Genomic DNA, 23,265 nt, shown 5'->3' with positions numbered 1-23,265 from the left:
ATTACAGGCCCTCTTTGTGACTCATTGGCCTGGTACTTCCTCTAAACAGAATTAAGTCTTGCTGTTTGCGAATGAGGCAATCCAGAAGAAGTGACAATGAAAAGGTTGAGCAAAAAATTACAGAAGGAGTAGAAAAAGAACGTAAAAGCTATGTGTCGAATCTCTAGGGTAGTTTTAGTTGATGATTTAAGCAATTCAGATGATTGCCTCTGCTGGCTGTGTTACTGAACAGATGCTAACAGTGAGAAATCAGTATTGGCTTTGATGATTCTGAGTATCTCTCCATTCCTCACAGGCAGTGCTGTTTATTTAATTGAAGTCCTTCTGTCATTACCACAGGGTCACCGTCCCTGAACAACAGATGTTACAGTAACTAATGAGTAGCCGGGCTCACTTTATGAGGTTAAAGTTGATGCCTTCAGCTCCCTAGTCTTGGTTGGCCCCTTTGCCTAACCACACCCCTTCGTAAGGCACAAAGGGTCAACTTTAATCTTTTTGCACAGTTCTTTGTGCATGCATGTGTTTGTGTGTGTGAATAGGGTGTGTGCGTACCCCCTGCGCAGAGCATGTCTCATTTTGAATAACCTTGACCACCTGCTCTGTCAGCATATGTGGTGGGGGATACATGTCACATCATAACTAAAAGCACAATGTCCAAAGGCACTCATTTTCATTTTTTCAGACATGTTCAGCTTGGCTAACTGCCAATTAAGCTGTCTTGCTTTTTCCTCCGTCTCCACTCACTTTGCCCTGTATTTAAGCAGGGAAACTGTCCAGCTCACCTCTCACTCGATGTGGAAGCAGTAATCATATGTTCTGACCTAGATATGCATAATCAAGTAAAAGTTTACTAGCAATCAAAGACACCCCCACCCCCTTTTTTGAGTTAATTACGTTAAAGTTATTGTAATCGTTAGACCAACTTTTTCACAACTAATAACAGGCTGTTTCTGGCATTAGTAGGATAGTTTAAGCTCCCATTAAGAAATACAGAACTGTGTAAAAGCATCCCTTATTTCATATTGTGCTTAAAAAGTGGGAAATGGATGTAGTGATTTATTGAAACATTAGCAAACATGTATGAATTACAGCGTAAAAAGCAAAAACAACTATAACAAGCTTAAAAGTAACTCTGGTACGACCAACGACCAACTTATCTGCATCCATAATTACATTCATTTTGTCAAGATCTCCAACACTACTGGCTGAAACGACCCAAACCGTGAAAGAGTCTAGACTGTGTTTTACTGATGGATACTGACACTCACTGCTGTACCTCTTTCCTGATCTCCTTCGTACAAACTGATGATGATTTGAACCAAAATTTGCATCATTGTTTAAAAGACCTTTTGCCACTGATTTTCAGTCCAGTTCTTGTGTAATTTGGCATATCTCAGCATTTTCTCACTGTTTCCCTTCCTTAAGTATAACTTCTTGAAAGCTGTCCTTGAGACTTGGGGCCGTTTCAATAGTAGATGAATCAAGTGAAGGGTCAGATGCATCTCTTTGCTGATTTTTTCCCCCTATTTTTTATGGACATGACTTTCAGATACAGTTTTTTTCCTGTATAGCTCTTTGGGAATCACTTTTTTTTCTGGTATAAAAAATATTATTTTATGCCTGTCGTCTTTGACATTTTCTGTAAATTCATCTAAATAAGTGCGGATGTATTATGAGTTTTGCAACAGATTACGAGTACCAAAATGCCCAAACATGCAATTTAAAATCACTTCTTTCCTAACTTGCATATTATGTGTAGAGTTGGCATATAAAGACTGGACTGAAAATGAGTGAAAAAGCAGCCAATGTCAAACAAAAATAAAAAATAACTTTGAAAGATCTTCTGAAAGCCTGGAGAACTACTGCTCAAGATCACTTTGAAAATGTGAGTCTGGGTCCTTGGAAGCAAAATGTAAAAAAATGAGGGCTGGCTGGATGCATTTGCACGCTACTGTATAAATTTGATAATGTACTAATTGTATAAAACCAGTGAAACAACTGGTTTGTTTCAGTAATATTCCTCTATTTATCTTTAACAGCATGTAATTACTTTCCTGGTGGTTTCAAGGCAGACACAAAAACCTGCCAAAACATGTTAATCTCCGTGTGGTCCCACTGACTCAGAGAGACCCCCACTGAAGGCATACACAGGAATGTTTTTTTATTACCAAATCCAAGCAGTGAAACAATGAACCACATTGATGCAAAGGGAAGATTAACACAATCTTACACCACGAAAACAGATTGATTAGAGCACTGTCTTCGAAGGAGGTCTTAGGACTCAAAACTAACAAACCTACAAAATGTTATAAACACTCATAGGAATTGTTGCCGGAAAATTGCATTTTAATTTCTTCTTGTTTAGAGTGTCTGAATTTCTGTTTTTGGTGTTCTGCAGGTCTCGGATATGTGAGAAACATGAGCGGTACAGTTTGTCAAATTAGACTAAGTGATGATCCAGATACTCCGTACTTCCTGCGAGTGGACTGGGCCATAGACCTGGGTGCTGGTTTCACATTAGCTCTTACAAATGGCAGCTCAGCATGGATTGGAGAAGGTAAATATTTGAGATGTAAGAAGAATAGTTTAGAATAGATGAAAATTACCTTAAATTTAGGCTTAAGTGTAATAGAAAGACTTTCATTTTTTTCTAATTACCTAGTCTGAGTGGTTAGCAGGGCTGCTATTCATCAGGCAACCATTAATCCAAGCTGTCTAGGCACCTGGCCGACCCCCTTATCATATTATCATAGTGTTATAACTGTTGGTCTTTTAACAAGAGGGACAGACGTGACCTCGTTTCATCATCCTTCTTCACTCCTACGCTGCAGCTTACAGGTGTATAAAGCAGATTAAAATCTACAAGGCTTGTCTTTGTATATAGTAAGCCACTAGTGAGTGTCTGTGTGTGCCTGTGTGTGTCTGTACATGAATGCCCATACTCTGGAAGGACATCTGGAACATAACTGCTCTCTAGTTTTCCATTGCTGTCCATCTGGAGAGATGACAGGTGGAGATGAGTTTGTGACAGCTACGTGCAGGCTTGTAGCTCGTCAGTATTTCTCTGTTTCATGTGCTAATTGGGACTTTCAAGCCAACGTTAGCAGCTGTGCAGCAGCTGATGACAGTCCCCTTGGTTTCTCTGCATGCTTCCTTTCAAATCCGCTTTCACGTGCATTCATGGGTTACTACATAATAAATGTTTACACTTCTTGTTCTGTAATCTGCTCCTTCCCCTCTATCCAGTTTCTGTCAGGTGTACAGCTTTGAAAAAAATTTTTAAATATGAGAAAAATGCCTTTTAAAAGACAATAAGATGTTTGAGCAATGCTTTTTTTTTTTGTCAGTTTCAGAGGATGATATGACAAGGGAAGCCAATGACATAGGAGTCCCAAGAGAGAGATATGTTGAGGATCTTCTTCAAGCCCTAACAAAAAGTGGAGGAGGAAGAAGCGAAGACAAGGAGATGTATACCTTTGGCCTCTCTCCTGATCGCCGTTATCTCTTGTATGAGAAGACTTGTAATGATATTTCGGTAAGCAAAGGTTTTGTGTGGATTTGTACAGTGTTTGCTACAATAATCATTCATTATGTTTAGCATTTTATGGTGCAAAGTGCTAAGCATAGAAAATGAGTACGTAACCAGGTTAGAGATAAATCAGGATAAGGTTTTTGTAAAAAGTATGTATTAAAATGAATCTTGAGTCACCGATAAACTAATAAGAATTTAGTGGTCAAGGTTGCAGTGACCTTTACAAAACCTGTTTCTGGCAGTATTGAAGACAATAATGTAAACTGCAAGTTGACTAGTTTGCAGATGGTTACAGTAAACACTCAAGCAATGTCAAGCAATATGGACAATAGGTTTTTGAAAAGACAGCTGATGCTTTGGATGTTACATAAGAGAAGGTTCCTAGCCTGTCTTTACATTAGCCCTTGGGTCTTGCCTTACATAAATGATAGGTTTTAAAAGATGAATGCTAAAACTCACAGAAAGCTTTTTCAAGGTTGTGTCTCCACCTATTAAGAGACTAATGATGAAGCAGCCGGATTTTTGGCAAATAGAAAAGACAGACATGGGAGGAATGAACAGGATATTTGTTGGCTAAGAACCAAAGAGCATACCCTCATCCTTAAATATAAGCTTCTGTGGAATTGAAAAACTTTTTGCAACCACAGGAAACACCCCCTGGTGGCCGATCACATGCATGCTGGTTTGTTTAAGACCTTTCGATGTTGGCTTCACTTTTTAAAGACACAAAAGCTATATCCATCTTTTACATTGACTATGGTCTGGAAATCTTGGAATCAATATATCTTTCATAGTGAGGCAGGAACTAATTGCTTAACTTGAGCAAGTGCTGCACTAAACTACCCTTCGTTCTGTGAAAGCAAGTAAAAAGAGAGTTTGTTTTGAATGACGGTTGATGAGATGTCAGTCTTTTATGTAGTCCTCCTGACACGGGGATAAATATTTTAATGCAGGGTTGTTTTCAGCGTAAATGTCCTTAACAAATGAAGAGAAAATGCTGCTGTTTCATGCATTGAATGGATGTGGCACAAGTGTAAAAAGTGCAGCAGTTGTAATTTTCCTTGCCTGTAGCTTTGAAGCACAGGCCTCAGTGATGGGGCTCAACGATAGACCCCAATCTTATGGAGTAAAACACGATGTATTATCAGTACTCCATCTTCCACAGCACCATGGACTCCCCTCTTGTCACTGTTCCCTGAGGACATCTAACAACACACAACAAAATCGAAAGGAAGTTTTCTTGATTTTCCTTTTTTTCTTTCTTTTTGGTTTTTACAAGGGACCGTTGAAAAGATAAGGTTTATAGTTTCCCCACATTAAAGGAGAATCAGAAAGGCTTGGTGGCCTTCAGGCTACAGACAGGAAGTACTCAGTGCAGTTTGTTACCAGTCATCCAAAGGTAGTGTTATTAGTTAGTGGTGTAATGGCTGTAGCTGGAAAACGAGAAAAAGGCTTCTCACTAAAGGTTTGTTACAAGGAAAGATAATTATGGCTCACACTGTTGCAATGTTAAATTTATGCAACAGTCACTGACAAATACTGAAAAAGTTTAGAAACACATGTTGTATGCTTTGCTCAGGCAGGCAGGAATGACACGCTCGATGAAGCGCAGGCCATGGCGGTTGATTTTGATGTTATTTTTTTCAAACTGTGAGATTCTGCCTCTGAGGAGGTTACTTTGGGATCTTGTAATGCTGTGCTGGCAGATGAAGAACCCCAGGAGGTTAGGAACACTGTAGTAACCATAAAACCCAGATTTATGGAGAGGGCCATCCTCATCCAGCCATTTTAAAAGACAGTTGATTAGACCCCTTTTCTCTCTTCAGATCCTCTTGGCTTTCTTTATCTCTATTATTGTGGGCAACAGGGCCATTTGCATGCATGTGTCCATGTCCAAACATGTACAGACATACTGTTGGTTAAAAAAAAAGGCTCTGAGGCCATCAGCCTTTGCGTACCACACTTGACAAAGCTGTTGAGCAAGTGGTTGCTCATTCAGACACAGAAATACACATGTAGCTCAGTTTTAAAATCAAAAACCAAAACATAATTAACAATGTCTTGCTTATTATTATTGTGGATGTAGTAAGGATACTAGGTCCTACAATAACCTTTCACCTCTTCAAGAAACTTAAAGAAGTCAAGTCGCTTTTCTTTACCATGACCTGGATGACTGAGAACATCCTACAGTACATTACTGATGTTAACAGTAATTTACACATACTTTAAGATGCCTCGATTATTGTAACACCTTATGCTCTCCATTAAAAATGCCTCATTACACTTCATTAAGTCACCAGCTGTTTTCAAACGTGATCTTTTGGGTAAATCAGTTCGGGACGTTGTTTAGAGATGGAGGTGAGGGAGCTGCTGTGTATGATCTACATCAGACATTTGCGTTCCTACATGTACCTGCGTCTGTAGAGAAAAATTCAGTGCTGGATTCCAGGTGTGAAAATGGCTACTGGAATTAATTCATGCAGGATTCTTGCAGGACCACAGAAAATGATTGGCAGTTGCCTAAAATTGCGCAGTCCTCTGTATACTTAAAAAAAAAAAAATCAATTCTCCATGGTTGCAGTTATCTTCACGATGTGCAGAAGAAAACCCATCATGACCAAATTTTATATAACGTGCAAATTCACATTTTATTCTTACGCCTTCTATTCATAGTATTTTTTCCTAATTTGCCTTCGTACTGCCCCCATTATTTATATGTCAGAGGTTAAAAAGTTTAACATATTTCTCGCGGCTAATTTGAGGGTGCAAGTTTCCTTTAGAAAGAGAAGAAAAGAAGGTGGAGACTCAACAGGTGGTAGATTTGACATGACGTTAATATTTTATGATTATGACCTCAGACGATGTAATGATGAATACAGTCGGCTGTTTCATGTTAAACTACAGCTAAGCAGGTGTTTTACACACATAAATTAGACATAATCTCCTCCTTAATGTCTGTTTAAGTACACATCTGTCAAAAATCCAGCACTGAACTCTAACTTAAGTCTTCTGCAAATGTGTTAAATCCACAAACCTAAGATTTTGGATAGGTCACTTGTTAATTTACTGTCATCTAAGAGTGTGATTTTTGTTTTTACAATTTTAGTGTATTTTATACCTGCCTGAGTCAGCTGCATTTCTGTGCTACAGTAAGTTGTTTCCATTTTTATTAGATTGATCTCTTCATAGCCTCTATTTTATATCATAAGAAACTACCTTTTTTAACAACTTCATTTAAAAGTTCTCCACGCAAAGACATTTTCTCACGCTAAGCTTGTACATGCAGTGAACGTTTACAAATAGGAGTGTGTGTTACATGTACTAGTAGTAGTGGTAGTGTAGTAGTTTTTAATTCAATTCCATTTCAAGAGACAGGATAGAATATACACTGTGGAAGAGAGCCAGAGATTAATAATAACTAATGGTTAAATGCAAAATGGTGCATAAACACGTAGTGAACGAAAAGAGGTGTGTGAAGAAGAAGCGCTCAGTCTATCATGGGAAGTCCCCAGCAAGCTGCACCACGACTAAGGGAGAATTCAGGGTCACTTGATCCAGCCCTAACCACATGCTTTATCAAAAAGGAAAATTTGAAACCTAATCTTGAAGTAGAGAGGCTTCTTGAAGGAAATGCAAAGCTCTTCTTTGGATGTTGGCTGCCTTTTTCTCTGTTCTCTGCCGAAATGATGTCACACTGATTCAATAATCTTGAGGTCCAGGCTCTGGGGAGGCCAATCAATTACTGATGGTCCTCCACTGTGGCAGTGTGTTTGGGATCATTCTCATGCTGGAAAAATGAAGCTGTTGCTAATCAGGTGGTTTACAAATGTTATTGCGCAGTGAATCAAAATCTCACAGTATTTTTCAGTGTTCCTCGACACCACTGCACTGGCTGAAATGTTGCCCCAAACCACGACAGAGCCTCCAACATGTTTTACAGATCGCTGTGGGCACTCACTGTTGTACCTCTCTCATGATCTCCTCTTTATATATTGGTGTTTTGGCAATTGGTAAATGCATCTTTCAGGCCCTGTGTCAGATCTCCACTGGATATTTTTTAAAATGATTCTTAAGGACATAAATTTCCAATACTTCTAATCTAGTCTAGATAGTTTTTTAGGCCTGCTGCTTCTTCTTCAGATATAGCTGTAAGCTTCTCAATGACAAAAGATACATAATAATAAAAAAAATGCTAAAAATCTTTGAACATAAAGCCAAGGACAACTTAAGTCAAGCACACAAACAGCTGTGTAAAAATTGCTAATGAATGGCTGATTAACTATGGAAGAATTACTATGGTTAACTTATCCGGTTGTTCAGTGATGACGCGACGAATCCTACTTCCGGGTCTAAAGTAGTCTGCGTTTAATATGGCTTTTGTGTTGTTAACATGTTTAATGTTATATATTTTCTTCTATTTGATCTCAAAAAGCTCCTAAAACAGTCAGTGATCACTGTTGACCTCCGTCGGCTTTTATTACCGCTAATCATTTATTTAAGCTCAGTTTTTAAAACCTTGGGATGTAACTACAGCCCAGCCCATGCAGCAGTATATGAATGACTAACCTCGTATTGTGGATGGATCAGTTGTTCTCCTGACTGAAGTTTGGTCCTTTTACAGCATCCTGCCATGCGATTACATTTGTTCCTGACCACCGAGAACACTCACGGTAACTTTTATCGAGTGGGAAAAAAGTTAGCTTGTTTATATTATGCTAACATAGCTGTGTCGCTAGCGGTCCCGTAGCACATCATTATATACCAGCTAGCCCAACTTCAGTAACCCTACAAACGTCACTGCTGTTTAGTTTTCTGTCTTCATTTATGCTGGAAGTGATAGCAGAGCTGTACGTTTTAATTTGTTTCCAAAACCCCGCAGTCAGGACATGCTATATTGTATTTAGATAGAAGCTAGCGAGCTAACTCCCTGCTAACTTCTAACTCCGTTAAATGTCATAAATTCCGTTTTCATGGATGCCTGGATGCTAAACTCAATTGTTACACCTGGTAGAGCAGAACGCTGATCATTTTATTAAAGATGAAAGACTTTAGACAGTTTTTCAACTCTCAGTAATGCCATAGTGATCGTTTGATATATGGACCTGCAGCGGAGTTTAGACCCAGACACGGCTAGTGACGTCAGACTGAACAACCGGATTGTTATCTTTTTTATCTATGAAGCTTTCACTTTTGGTCATTTACAGGCTCGTCTTTCTAATTTGGAATTCAGATTTTCATTCCAAGTACCCATCTCTTAAAAAATGATCATGTACATGATTTGCTGACAATTTTAATCTGTCATGTTCAAGTACATAATGGATAAATTTATACTAAAGAATAACAGAACTTAGGCTCCTCCAGTGAAATTTGTGGTTGGTGTCAAGCTGCACTGCTTGAGTCCCCAGTGAAATACTCGATAACTTTTATTTGACAAACAGAAAACATGGACACATCTGTGTCCCATTCGTTCACTTGTGGCTTCAATCATCTTCTGTCAGCTGTCAAAAATTACGGTCCAAATCCCGGTGCTTCGAGGCTGGCGCTGAAATACGACCTAAAGTGAAAGTGACAGGTTTTAGAAAATCACAGGAAGCCCCTGGATAACTGATAGTTTTTTGTATGTGTGTGTACATAATGGGTTTGTCATAGCGCTGCATTATTGTATACAACGTTAACAATAGAATTGTTTGGCTAGAGCAGAGAATTCCCTAAATTCATTTTTGTAATTGCAAATTTTTCATTGCCACGAAGTTGGCCAAATGCTTTTATTGTGGTTTGAGTTTAAAAACAAACACACAAAAAAACAAACAAAAAGTGCACTGACTCAAACACCAAATAGCAAAAATGAGGACAAATTGGTTGCATCTTTAGCTTTTGCAGTCCCATTGAAGTCTGGGAAATTGTGGCACAGCTGGAAGCCAGATTTGAACACCGACCACACAGAAGAGTCTGATCCACCAACACGTTTCTCCTGCCGGTGCCACCTGCAGCTTTCTGCAATCGTAGTCAGGTTTGTAGTTGTACCCTCTACAATTTGAATGACAATCAGTGCTTAGAACGACTGTTCCTGTTCTGCTGCAACCCAAAGTGACCATTAAGTATTTTCCTACGGTATCTGCACTCCAGTTAGTTCCGCGCCACATCGTCCTTGCCGCGTATGTGAAAGTGTGTCTTATCGGGATGGACTCATTGCTTTCGCCCTCCACTTCCTGGACTCTATCTGGCCTTACGCCTCTGCAGAGCGGATAAGGGAACCGATGGGACAAACGGATCTCTGCTTCGATGCCCAGACGTCAGTGTCCGTGCCCACTCTTGTACACTGTCTCTTTGTATCGTGTGCTCAGTGATCACCCACTCACTTCCCTGGTCCCTAAGACACAATAGTTATTTCCAGATAAAGAATTAAAAAAAAACTTTTATCAGGGACATGTTCACGGTGTTTTTATTAGGATTTAGATAAACATGAGCGCATTTGCCTTGCATTGCATTTCTTCGTATCATTGGTCACCAGTTGTTAAACCAAGGTATTTTTTTATCCTTAGGGCCATATTACCTTTTAGATCTCCAGCGGTGTGCCAGATGGAGTGACATGGAAAGCTTTCAGTCCTCTGTGGCCACAGTGTGTTATGGTATCATTTCCAGTGGGACTGTGTTCTTCTGGCTTTGTCCTCCACACCTATGTCAACATTTGACCTTATGGTCTGGTTTGCAAGCTGGAGACATACACACACTCACACAGACTAACATAAACAAACACCTAGACCACACACACTGGACCACATTGAAATGTTGGACAAATTTGCATACATAGAAGAAGATTGTACATCCACAGTATATAGATTATTCATCGCTTGCAATGTCAGAAAAAACTAGCTGTATGAAGCATCTCATTTAATTTGAGTGAATTTATCCGTGTCTCTCTGTCCAGAAAGTTAAGTGTTATAAGACATATATTGAATATTGTTAGAGGCTGAAACTACTGCTGTGAGCAGTTTGCTTATTTTAGTGTTGTTTCAGTTCGGCAACAAAAATGTGGTAGTGGGTTGTGCATCACAGACAAACAGTCTGACCTCCCACATCTTTGCAGTGGCTGGCAGCAGTGTGCAGACTGACCTTTAACTTTATCTCTGTTTCCCAGGAGAGGAGCCCAAGCTCAAGAAAATAAGAAAAAAAAGCACTTCTTGTCCATTGCTGTGTTTTAACGTTGATCACTTACAGAAATATTTCTTTCTGTCTGTCACTGATATGTAGATATTTGTATCTTGCTTCACTGCATTTTCATATTTATACCTCTGTTTAGTGTACAATACTTCTTATGACTTCCATAGAGTAATGTTAAATATTTGGTGATGTGTTTACTGCAGTGGGTCTTCTCAGATAACCTTTGACTAAAGACAGTGAAAAAACACTACCTTTGGTATTTAAAAAAAGGAGGAGAATAAATAAACAGCAGCTGAGTTCCATTTCTAAAGTTAATCCTGTAAATAAAGGTTGTTCTTCCAGCACTTTAGATGTCTCTGTCTAGTGTCTTATTAGGGTAATACAATGTTGACATGTTGGTTAGGAAGATTTGTGAGTCCGTGTCTAAAACATCGAAGATAAAGTTCAGCATTATTATAGATTGAGAGAAAATCTAGGGGACAACATTCTTCAGCATAACATAACACAACATAAAAATATTAGATTACTCAACAGAGCCTTTATATTATCTGTTATCATGGAGCTGATGTATTGCGGGAGCCTTTCCTCTAGAGTGCAAGTCAAGGAGGAGTTTGATCTTTTCTCAAACTTCCCTTCTGTCTTTACTTGCTGTCAGTTATCTGGGCTTTGAATGATGTTTTCAAACTCTTCTTTTTCCACATCACAATCAATAATATGCACGTACAATTGTTTGAACTGATGATCTTGGAATGTGCAGTTGTTAAAGATCAACTCTTGTAAGCTTCTGGAATCGCCTACCAAAGCCCCGACTGTATGTTTATTGAAAATGTGTGTACTAGGCTTAAAGACTGGGCCAATGCCAGGAAACAAACCCATTTAACTGAAGTTTACTAATTCTGCCAAGAATAGTGATCAAACATCCAGCCAGAATTATGCCAGAAACTTGTTGATGGCTACCAAAAGCATTGAAAATGTATCCTGTACATTCATTCTACCCTGAAAAAGGAACCAATAAATCATGAAAAGCCCCAAATTACCATGACATTTATTCCCATGATGCCCATTAGTGTAAAATTTTGACCACGTCTGCATGTACCTTGTCATACTATACAAGTTGGTACATCGTCACAGTGGCTCTTTATCACTTCCCTCTGTTAACATTCACATTTTGCAGAAAAATTCCCATTCTTACTCTATCTACACACATCTCACTGTTTGATCTTAACAGTGGACTTTAACTTGCACAATAACTGAATCACAGCTATGTCAACTTGTTGATAAATTCTAATGCTCACACAAGTTCCCCCTGCTAGAAGAGGCTGCACTGGATCACCGGTGTTGCTCCACTTTTTTATGAGTTCTTGGGAATAGTATCCGGGTGGTCTTCTCTGAGTCCTGATTCCATTTGTTGTGATCAGCCTGAGCACTGTCGACATGGACGCTGACGAAGCTGAACTTAAGCATTACAGTTTCACTCCCAAAACTTGTGCAAGTTAAATAATTATCACTGTATAATAAATGTATTGCCAAATGATATTAAAAGAGCTCCTTGTGTGTGACAGTCACCAGTAATACAGAATACAAGTGTAAAGTTGAACAAGATTTTGAAATCTAATCATTTAATAATGCTTTAATTTAATAGTGCAGTCACAGAACCAGATGGTTTGACAGTGCTTGAGTTTATGCCAGCCATCGCAGCACAAGAGGGAGGGTCCACCCTGGAGAACTGTCGTCAGGCCATCGCAGGCAGAAAACAGCTGTGCGTTAACATGGTCTGGAAATCAGCATCTACCAGACCATGCAGACACCAGAGGAGAGCAGTGTGCCAAGTGTAAACTGGCAAAGCTTATAACAATCCGAACAAATTACCAAATAAGACGCAGGCGGGGTAAATGGAACTCCATGCCTACACTCAGCTGGCTTACATGGCTTGATTACTGCTGCCACGGATTTTTTGGTAGTCATCAATCTCCCTGTAGTCTTTTCCATATTTGTGAAGTTTTGCACACTGATGGAGCCTTGATATGGATGTACAGAGACAAACACCCTTCCAAGTCCAAGGCCCAAAACTGAGAAAAATGTAGTGTTTTGGGGCCATTTTATGTCAGTGTTATGTTAGACTATATGAAGCATAATTTTGCATAACATTAAATGATGTTCTGTTTGTCTTTGAATAAGGAAATATTCTACTGTTGTTATTGATAGGCGATACACGCTGGAGCCGATTTATATTTAAGTGATATTTCACTGGGGTGTACTCACTGATGTTCCTGTCATGTTTAATGTATAACGTCTGTGTTTTGGTCATTTTATGAAAGGGCCTCTGCTTTGATGTTGTACTTCCTGCTTTAAAAAGTAGTCCAGAGGGTTTGACTACAAAGTGAGATGGGTCAGCGAGGAAAGTTGAGTACACTCTTGTTTGCATGCATTCATGTTCAGATGGTCAAGCAGAAAATGTAAGAGTTTTAGTGGTTAGTCATAAACAGCTGCAGTTTTTTTTTTACACTGCTGGAATTACAGCTACTAGGTCACGGATCGGAAAACTGATCAGTTTCATTTGTAAGCAATTTACCACCCAGAATTAAATCAAGCAACAGAATTCATTTCACTTTGGTTTGGCAACAAACTAAAGCAATTCCTACGTGTTCTTGGAACATGTAACAATGGGACAGAGTCAAAGCTCATCACACTGCGTGCTATTAAGCGTTTATTATTATTATTATAAATCAATGTTTTTCTGCCGCATTAGGCCTGGTTGCTCGCCTTATTTGCAGCACCAGTCAAACAATGCGTTATAATTAATGTGAGTGCACATGGAGCCTAACAAAGAAACTCCAGGTTAGCAAAGAAAGCTGATAACTACCATCTTGATGGCACTTTCTTCTGACTGGGATCTTAGGTTTTCTCAAGCTAGCCGAACATGCTTTGTAGAACACGCCTAGTTTGCCCTGTTCCTATAAAATGTCTTTGTTATTGTCAGAGTTTTGTAACAGCCATTAACAGTTAGTGTTCAAGGCCCTAAGAGACCACATTCAACCACTACTGAACACAGAGTACAGCTGGTGCTGATGGGAGTGTGAAATACTTCCATGGAAGAAGAGAAAAGAGAACACGGAAAGTTTTGAAACTGAACGAAAGGCACCAGGGCACAGTAGTGCTTAGGATATAAAACTGGGGGCAATATGAAGCCACTGTCTGCTCAGTAACACATGTTCAGGTTCAACAGAAAAGGAGAAAACAGGTGTGTAGCCTGCCAGGACAGAATCAGCCCAGGACAAAAATGACAAGTATTTTATGAGAGCTTTTGAAGATGGTGGCTTTATTGCAGTGGGTCTGCGACCTCACGCAGCTAAGTGAAGATTTAACACCTCATTACCTTCTGGTTTTTCAGTTCTTTATGAGGAGTACTTATGTGTTGGTGTGTAAATGGAAACATCTCCAAGGTAACAAGCAAAGATAATACAGCTATATGATATGAACCGTATTAAACATGGTTTCTATTGTTAATTAGGATAACATTTTCCTCTTTAAAAAAACGACACATCACCTAAAAGTTAGAATTTCTCGATTTCTTTGCTCACTGCTTTTTGCCTCAGCCCTGGCCTGTGACTAAGAGCCAAGATGCAATCCAAATGAGGAATGTTTTATTACATATGAAGCCTGCCTGCGATTCCAAAGACTCACCGACAAAAACCAACAGAGAGGAAACTTTGCTCTCCCCTCGCATACTTTGCAGGTGACCAGTGAATTCATCTTCTGTTTCTCCCAGACAGAAGGACACTCCTCATCACCTGAAAAAAACTCTCCTGCTTCAGAGAAAATCTTATGTAATATTTGTGGTACGTTGTACTGTAGACTCATTGTAATGATAGAAGTGTGAAGCTTACTCATTTTTCACAGTGAACTGATTCTGGAAGCTAGTGATGGATCATTTTCGTAGTCATGATTTTGATGCCAGATGCGACTTTCTCAGGTCACTCCTAACTTCTAGCAGAGGATCCCCAGGTACTTCAGAGGTAGTTGTAAACCTGTCCTGTTTGTTGGTTGCCCTCAAAGGGAGGCAAGTGGAAGTTACTTCTCAGTGCAGAGGAAGAAAGACTGAATCTATCTTCTCCAATGCCTTGCAAACCAAACTTTGTCTTGCTGTCTCATTTCACTTTCTGTCGCTGAGCTTCTTTTCCTCCTTGTTTCAGGTGCACTTGGGCTCTGTGGAGCTCCAGCCATCTCCAGACCCTCTGGAGCTGACCTGTGAGATGATTGGACAGTCCCTAAAGCGCAGCACAGATCTGGAGACAGAAAACTCGCGATTGTTGGAGCAAAACTGTAAATTGAAGCAGGATCACCAGCGAATACTCGGACAGTAAGGATAATGAGAGAAATAATTCAACAGAATCTCATAATTTTCTTAAGATGTTCTGGGCTGGTATTTATTGTTGATTGCTTCGTCTGCATGCACACTCCTTTTTCTCTTTAAGTTGCCAGCTTGTTTATATCCACAAAAATCACCCAGTATGACATCATCACTGGTCGCCCATCTGAGAATATTGTGGGATCCACCCATTATTGCGAGCTGGGTTTGTAATTTCTCGGAAATTACTTCAAGTGATTCACATGTCTTCAATTTTATTAATGCCTGGCATGTAAAATTAAAATAAAATGTGCTGTTGTTTATTCGCTTGTTGATTTCTCTCCAGAGTACAGCATGAGGTTCACACAGGACTTTTGGGATTAGCGTCATTCACCTTTGCAAATTACTATCAGATAGCCGACAAGAGCATGAAACCTCCACGCAGAATATTGTTGTCATATGAATGTGTTTTTCTCACCAGGCTCAAGCATCAGGTTCAGAAAAAGGAAGCGTTAGAGAGGGAAATGTACTCACGTTTTGTCATGGTGCTGAACGAGAAGAAGGCCAAGATCAGAGGTCTGCAGGAGGCTGTCAAAAGGCTTCGAAACTCGGACGACCATCCGAGCGACGAGGAGGGTGTACAAAGGTCTGCTTCGAGTGCTGTTATAGTGTTATCTGCCTTAAAAGTCCAATTTAAGGACAGAAACAACTGAATGTTGTATGTTATGTCCATAGAAGGGTTTTACCTGTGTATCAACTAATGTCCTAAAATGCACATTTGAATAGAGGCAACTAAAAAGCTATTCGTAGAATTTTGACGATTGGTTTTGAATAAGCCACAGTTCATTTAACTTTTAATCTAAGATGGACAAAAACAGACATCCTTTTTTAAATTTCAGAAACCAGTATCATCAGGTGATTGTTTAAAATAATAATCATTCATTCTAAAACAAAATGTTAATTTTCTATTGATTGACAGGTTTTTGTACATTCAGTCAATTTCTGTAGTTACACGTTAACCAGTAACAAGTAGGTCCTAGTCTGGTAATGTCCAGTAAAGTTTTCAGTCAGTTTAAAATGATTTCACCCTTTGATTTTCAGTGGAGCAGCCTTCACCTGAAAGGGGTACTCTCCCTGTGCGCTGTGTTGTAAACAGAGATGGGCAGTAACGCGTTACTTGTAACGCGTTACTGTAATCTGATTACTTTTTTCAAGTAACGAGTAAAGTAAGGGATTACTATTGCAAAATCGGTAATTAGATTACCGTTACTTTCCCGTAGGAACGCTGCGTTACTGCGTTACTAAAACCGTGATTTTTTTTTGCGAGAATGTCTCATGACAGTGACGTAAGCAAGTGCAACGTTGGTGACAGCAGCTGTGTGCAGATCAACAATGGATAATATATCGAGTGCGGGAGAGAGTATGAGCGTGCAGCGTTTAAAGTGTGGAAGTACTGACCTTACTTTGAGTTTGATTCCATAAAAAGTGACAAAAACATTAGCGTCCATCGTGCGTGGGAAGAAAACTACTTTTTACAGCGAAAAAAACCCCTAAACTTCCGAGCAAGCACCGAGTAGCTACGACGTGATGGGAAACTCACAGAGACACTCGCGCGGATTCTTCAACTGACCGCAGCACACCTACACCAGGGTAACCCTCCGCATACCCTGCTCCTGCTTTACAGGTGAAAATAGAGCAAAAGGACCGCTGAGTCTTTGATTTTATTTATTTTCTGCTGTGTTTTACTTGCATCTGTTTGAAAGAGTGAGTGAAAACACAAAAAATATTTTATTTTATGTGCTGGAATGTGTAGAAAATAGGTTTAAATGTTAAACTAATTTATTCAAGTCAGAGAATGTTGCATATAATTAAATGTTTTGCTTGATGCATAAAGTTAAAAGATTAAAACTGATAAAACAAGTTAAAAAAAAGAGACTTTTCCATTTGATTACATTTTGTATGATGGATTATGTAGAAAAAGTAGAATTGGGCTGAAAGATCTATCACTTTATCACCTCTTCAGGTTGTAAATCGTGTTTTTAAAAAGTAACTAAGTAACTAAGTAACTAAGTAATTAATTACTTTTGAAAATAAGTAATCAGTAAAGTAACGGGATTACTTTTTGGGGGGAGTAATCAGTAATTAGTTACTGATTACTTTTTTCAAGTAACTTGACCAACACTGGTTGTAAATACGTGGAATTATGTATTTAGATTTTGGCCAAACATAGAATCAATCAAAACGTTCCTGTCTTTTGTTTTACATCCACATTGCAAGTTTTGTTTTCTAAGAAACTCAACAAAATGCTGTCAGAGCCACATGTGTGCTTGCCACACCTCTGGCTTTGGCTGACTTGTTTTTAGTCAGGCTTGTTAAATAGCTTTCATCATTACAGGCCACTACAGGGTGCAGAGCATGGAAGATTTTACTCATAGTTTCTGCTCACACTGTCCTTTGTGGTCAGTAATATTTAACAGTGAAAGACGAGTACTCAAAAGCAGAGTAAAATGAGATACTCTGCTGTAGTTTCTAAAGCATATCCACTTGTCTGACTCAGGATTCAGTTTGTGGGCGTTACAGGAAACACTTCGTCTTCTGTAAATTCTTTCAGTGACAATCTCACAACTCAAGGTGAAGGCAGTCCAGACAGAGGAGAGGAGACCAGTCAGAGCATCCAACCCTCTCTGGAGCCAACTATCCTCATTACAGGTGTGTGTGTCTGTGTTTATGGGTGTGTTTGCTTGTGTCAGAGGGAACAACAGTCCCAATCAAAAGTGGTTTCCCCGAGGATGAGACTGCTGTACGCTCAACCTCTGAGTGACCAGTTATTCGCCACAACTACTGACACAGAATGCATAAAAATGTAATACAGTCACCAGACAACCACCAACCTTTCCTACTCACAGGGAGGTTAATGGGGTATGTAACAACATGGGGGAATGATCCATAGCCCAAATCCATCTTGCCCAATGCAATGGTTTTTCAGTATTCCAACAAGTATAAACAAGCTGTTTCAGCTTTTCTCAAAACAACCTTGTGTTCCAGTAGCTGCTCAAAAACACATGCAGCATGTCTTGGAGCAGGTTGTGCAAGTATTGAACATGGCAAATTTACACCCTTTCCCAGTATTCTGACGTAATAGGTCACGCTCTTATTTTCTAATGATGCGGACCAAAGTGAAGCCCTTGAGTTTTCGCTTTCCTCTCGCCGATTTTACTGTCCAATAAAGTTGACAGTTGAATGTAAGTGAGTACGTAAGCAAGGGGGTGAGGGGTTGAACATAAACTTAAAAGCACACATAAGCAGAGCGCATACCCTCTGGTCGAAGGGTTCTGGGAAACACTTGAGTCATAAACCCACACAAGTCTGTTGAGATTGCTTCAGCACTGCTGGCCATTAGGTGGTCTTCACCTTCCTGCGTCTCGCAGTGCTGGAGTAACGTCACATCTGAGTCATACCCCCCTGTACTGTAGTGCTGCAATCTACTGAGAAAACCTAGATCACTGTATCAATGGTTTTGTTTGTGGTTGCAGCCAAACTCAAACCACCCCGAGAGAATACAGTTGAAAAACACATTGATGTCGTTCAGCAGATTGTGTTGCTTGGCTCTTATTTTCTGTGCTCTCAATCGCAAACACATGCACATGCACCCTCTGCTCTGTGCTCTGTGTCCCGTCTTGGCTTCAGTGAAGATGGATGGAGGAGGTAGATTAGCCCGTGTGGGGCTTGGCTCACACAGTCGGTTGTTTGCGGCCCAAAAGAGTCTTATAATGCTTTCTTGTATTTTCAGCTTGTCAGTGACATCTCCAGGCTTTTACCTACATATGAATCTGTCTCTATTCTCAGCATTTTAACATTATGGGTGTGTTTCCAAAGTCTTTGGGCGTTTTTTTTCTTGGCCGAAAGCACAGTGGTGGAAAAAAGCCGTATGCTCGTGTCACTCTCTGCTAGCATTAGATTCGTAACCACAACAACCGATTAATTCATAGACACCTTTACGCCGATCCATGAACATGAAACATACACATAATGAAACACCTCACTGATATTACTCCAGGTGAGTCCACACACACGTGGCATCAGATCAAACATTTCCCCTGTTGACCTCTGTGCCTCAGGCTGTGTTTCCATGTTGAGCAGAGCTGGAGGCTCTCTTTGACCTCGAGTTTTAGCATCTGACACCATAGGAAGAATCGCTCACAATGAGATAACTTGAAGATAAGAGCGATAGAGACAGTGGGAGAATAAAGGGACGTTAAAGAAAAGCATGTCACCTGAGGGGCACACATGTGACTCCTGTGAGGGAAAGGAATAATGGGTCTCTAATACCAGCCTCCACACCTCCTTCATTAAGGTAACTGTAAATACTGAATCTGCAGTAACATTACCATTACAGTACTGAGTTTTAGCTCTTAATCAGTTCAGCCCAAGTATGTCTTTGTTCTTACGTGGTGCCTCAATCTGTCGATCTTTGCGTTTGAATGGGCTAGCAGCAGTGTTGAAGGGCAAACAGGTGTGTTTTTCCTTCTGTATATAAACTATTGTAGCGTGACCAAGATTGTTAGGAATGCCAGATCTTAATTACCGATAAAGATCACACCTCTGAAGGTGTGGAGTCCTCTGGGGTTAACAGTGGTAATCTGGGGTAATTTGCCCTGGAACTGCCAAAAATGCACCAAAAGTGACACTGACAGAGTATGAGTGTAAGCCATAAAGCTGAAGAATTTAGGCTTTTGCAATGTAGCCACCCATGTAATTCTAAAAAGAAATGAAATTAGACTCTAATAGCCTGTATGTTTCTCTGTACGTGAAGTATCAACAGTTTGTGCTCTTTGCAGGACGTAATCTGGTCTGGGAAGGGATCCCCGTTGACCGGACTTTTTCTGATGATGATGAAGATGAGCAACCAAAATGGAAGCGTAGGTTGCTTCACACCTCGAGCCCACGATCTTCTGAACAACTTTAAATTGTAGGTTTGTCAGAGAAATAATGCAGTTAATGGAGCAGCATATTTTATATCATAGTTGCTTAAAGTTAATTTTGTGTGGAACCGCTCTTTACATATAGTTGTAGTAAAAGGGAAAAAAAAGTGTAATTGTAAGAATTTGGATCTTAAATTTTAAGAAAATGTGCAGTTATATGTTGCAGATTTTCAAGTAGTACCATGTAAAGATGGTGCCAACATGACACACAATGTCTCCGGTCCTGTGTCGGTTAATAAATAAGTTGTTTCATGTGACCCCAAATCAAAGTTTAACATCGATGCATGGAAATCATTTCAGGATTAAAGTTTTATTGCACTTTGAAACCTCTTAGCCTCAAGTTTTATTCAGCAGTTTTTTCCCCCCATTTGTAGGTTCTGTAAAACCACTACAGTGGGTCGTGGTGGTTTTACAGAACCACCACGATCTACTGATTTTTTTTTATTCCCCGTTATTTCCATTTCACCCAATTAAGGAGGATTAAATCATCGTCTTGTCGTCATCATCTGTTTTAAAAAAAAAAAAAACACTTATGTGTAATTCCCAGCATCTAACTGTCTGTCTACTGAGGCCTGAACATTTTTTAGATGAAATATGTATTCTTATATTGCTGGTTATATTAATCCACAGAGGTATAAAGGAGTCCAGCCACTGACAGCAGCGGTCTTAGAAGTGGCCCTGGGCCACACATGCTATAGAGTAGCTGCTGTCTCCACCTAATAAATAGGATTAATTAAGAGGCATCATTTTATTTGCACTCATCAGTTGTGGAAAATGATTTTTAATGGTTTTTAACATTGTCTCTAAACATTTGAAAAAGTGAAATCTAGCATATCTTTTGTGGTTTCTCTGGCTGATGTGCTGCAGTAGAAAGAGCTGAGGTTGTTGGACTGCTGCCTATAAAGAGGCTCAGATTTATATTACATCCTGTATGCTACTAATGTAAAACAGCAGTGAGAAAAGCAACCTTCTCCAGACTTTGTCCACAGTGAGAAGAGGTGCAGATAAGTGAAATAAAATGTCACCTGATTACTGTTGGTGTTTTGGATTGCGTTGTCATAATAACATCAACTTCTCTGTGTTTTTATAAATCATAAAATATAGTTAATTTAATATATGATGCCTCTGTGGTAGCAGCACTTCTTTAACTCTACAAACATTAATAGTATCTGACAACTGCTTATATTTGTGTGTTGGCTAGCATTTGAGCTTCATGCTTCACTCCTCCTCCTCTCACTTGTTGGGTTGAATATAAAGTTAATGTATTTCATTCTGCGTCATCACACTATATCGAACTGTATTTCTCTAGTACAGCTAAATATTACACGGAAAGCTATAAAATATAAATGTGATGCATGTTTTACTGGTTCAAACAATATTTGCTTCTTTTTCTCCATCTCTTGTTCTCAGCCTCCTTTTCAAGAAATAGATGGCGCCCGGGACTATTCACGAACATTTTAATGAGCAGGTTTTCTCTGCTTGCTATCTTGCTATGTGGCAGGCTAGTTCCAGCCACACACGACCAAAACAGCGACAGCCGGGCAGCAGTGTCCTGGAAGTGTCTCCAGATTATGATGCAAGGGTCTCTCCTAGATTGTGAAAGTGAATTCAGAAAGCCAGAGCACATCACAGCATCTGGATTGCTTTAACTGTGACAATTACCTACCACATCTCCTAAGAGACTAGTTGCTTTACAGTAAAGGGGTGAAAAGCAGTTACTGATACAATCATTTCCCAAATTCTCTCCATTCTGTGTTGCTGTAAAGATTTTTCCCAGATGTGTCAGTGGCCATGCGATAACAGCCACTTAACACTGTCTGGGACTATGTCAGGAACTAAAAGTGTTTCTGCTAATAAGCTGAAGAACTCGGTAGAGAATCTGGAGCACGACTACGGAAGCAATTTACGAAGAGTCTCACTTTTCCCTTAGCTTGAATTTGACTCCAGCTGTAGTCAGATCTCAGCTCAGTGTGAGAGTGAAGAAAAAGGGGGTCAACATGCTACACCCAGAAAAAAAGGGTGTCACAACCAGGGAACTATAACTGCTTTCTTAATGCTTAATGTCCTGCTGATGTTTTCCTCCCTCTTTCTATTATGAAAACAAACTCGAAACCGTCTCTTTCATTTTAACTTTCAAAACTAGCATTTTGCAAAAGATAATTTGGCCCTTAATCTTTTTTTCCCTCTTTTTCACGCAGCCTTTTATTGTGTAGATCAGGGGTGTCAAACTCAAATACACAGTGGGCCAAAATTCAAAACTGGAACAAGGTCGCGGGCTAACATTAATATTTATTGAAAAAAAATCTTCCTCCAGATTTAAGAATGAATCTCTTCTTATGGACTCAAACAAGTTTTGCTGAAAAACTGAATATGGAACGAGCAAAGCTTAATACTAAACAATATATATATTAGCTGTATAATACCAGTAGGCCAGCTCTAATAATAATTTGGTATGGCTTCGCGGGCCAAATGTAATTAGGCTGCGGGCCAAATTTGGCCCGCGGGCCAGAGTTTGACACCTATGGTGTAGATATTATGTGGCCCAAACTACCTGAGGGTTGATTTTCAGGTTAATGAGGTTATGTTGTCTTTAAGCTTCTTCACTTGCCCGCATTGTCCTTAACATCTGCTATCAGCTTTAGGTTCTTAGTTCATCGCCGTGTGTTTTCAATGAGACAGTAATGAAGCTTTGGATTATTTGACCCTTTACATCTGAATCCTGGACCTTCTTGCTGCTGCTTTTGATGATACCTTTATGTCTGTTGAAAACCACAGGTGGCCACCGGGATTATCCCGCTATATGTTCTTGGTGGTTTTAGTAATCCCCACTGGAATGTCACACTGTCTGTTTACATCTCATCAATAAAGTATTCTGAAAGCAAAACAAAGAAGAGTATCAAAGGTTAATTTACAGATGAATGCATGACAACGTGCGATGGACAATGAGCTTACGCTGAAAAGGAGACAGTGCTGAATATTTAAGGGATTTCCTTTATTACAATGCGTACCGGTAGTTGTTTGATTCAAAATGCTCCAAAGCAAGATCTCGTTCTGTTTTTGGAATAAAAGCTGATAATTCGTTTTTAATTTGGTAAAACCTGCTGTAAATGTGCACATTTAATGTCTAAATATGTGGTTTTTTTTATTTGATTTTAAATATTTACTGTAATTTAAACACATAAAGGAGATTTATTTTTCAAATGTTAAAAATGTATGTAAAATACCTCTGAAGAAAATGTATG

General features: G+C 39.5%; 1 protein-coding gene across 2 annotated transcripts in view; it reads left to right on the top strand.

Moving 5' to 3' along the window:
• LOC308403562 (DNA repair protein XRCC4-like) overlaps nucleotides 1-23,265 on the top strand; it is a gene marked incomplete at its 5' end in the record, with an annotated part of 26,506 nt that extends 3,241 nt beyond the window's left edge. Inside the window, 7 exons of one of the 2 annotated variants that reach the window (XM_080893103.1) lie at nucleotides 2,399-2,557; nucleotides 3,348-3,535; nucleotides 14,887-15,053; nucleotides 15,523-15,687; nucleotides 17,653-17,750; nucleotides 19,880-20,010; nucleotides 21,434-23,265. In XM_080893103.1, the coding sequence (XP_080749229.1) occupies nucleotides 2,399-2,557; nucleotides 3,348-3,535; nucleotides 14,887-15,053; nucleotides 15,523-15,687; nucleotides 17,653-17,750; nucleotides 19,880-20,007 (905 nt within the window). In that variant the 3' untranslated portion in view covers nucleotides 20,008-20,010; nucleotides 21,434-23,265. Of the gene's footprint in view, nucleotides 1-2,398; nucleotides 2,558-3,347; nucleotides 3,536-14,886; nucleotides 15,054-15,522; nucleotides 15,688-17,652; nucleotides 17,751-19,879; nucleotides 20,435-21,433 lie in introns of those variants that run through there. The other variant, XM_080893104.1, reaches the window with a different exon arrangement.

Source organism: Rhamphochromis sp. 'chilingali', assembly GCF_963969265.1.
Source record: "Rhamphochromis sp. 'chilingali' genome assembly, chromosome: 10".
Lineage (NCBI taxonomy): Eukaryota > Metazoa > Chordata > Actinopteri > Cichliformes > Cichlidae > Rhamphochromis > Rhamphochromis sp. 'chilingali'.
The sequence above is the reverse complement of the archived record's forward strand: the minus strand, read 5'-3'. Positions and strand labels throughout refer to the sequence as shown.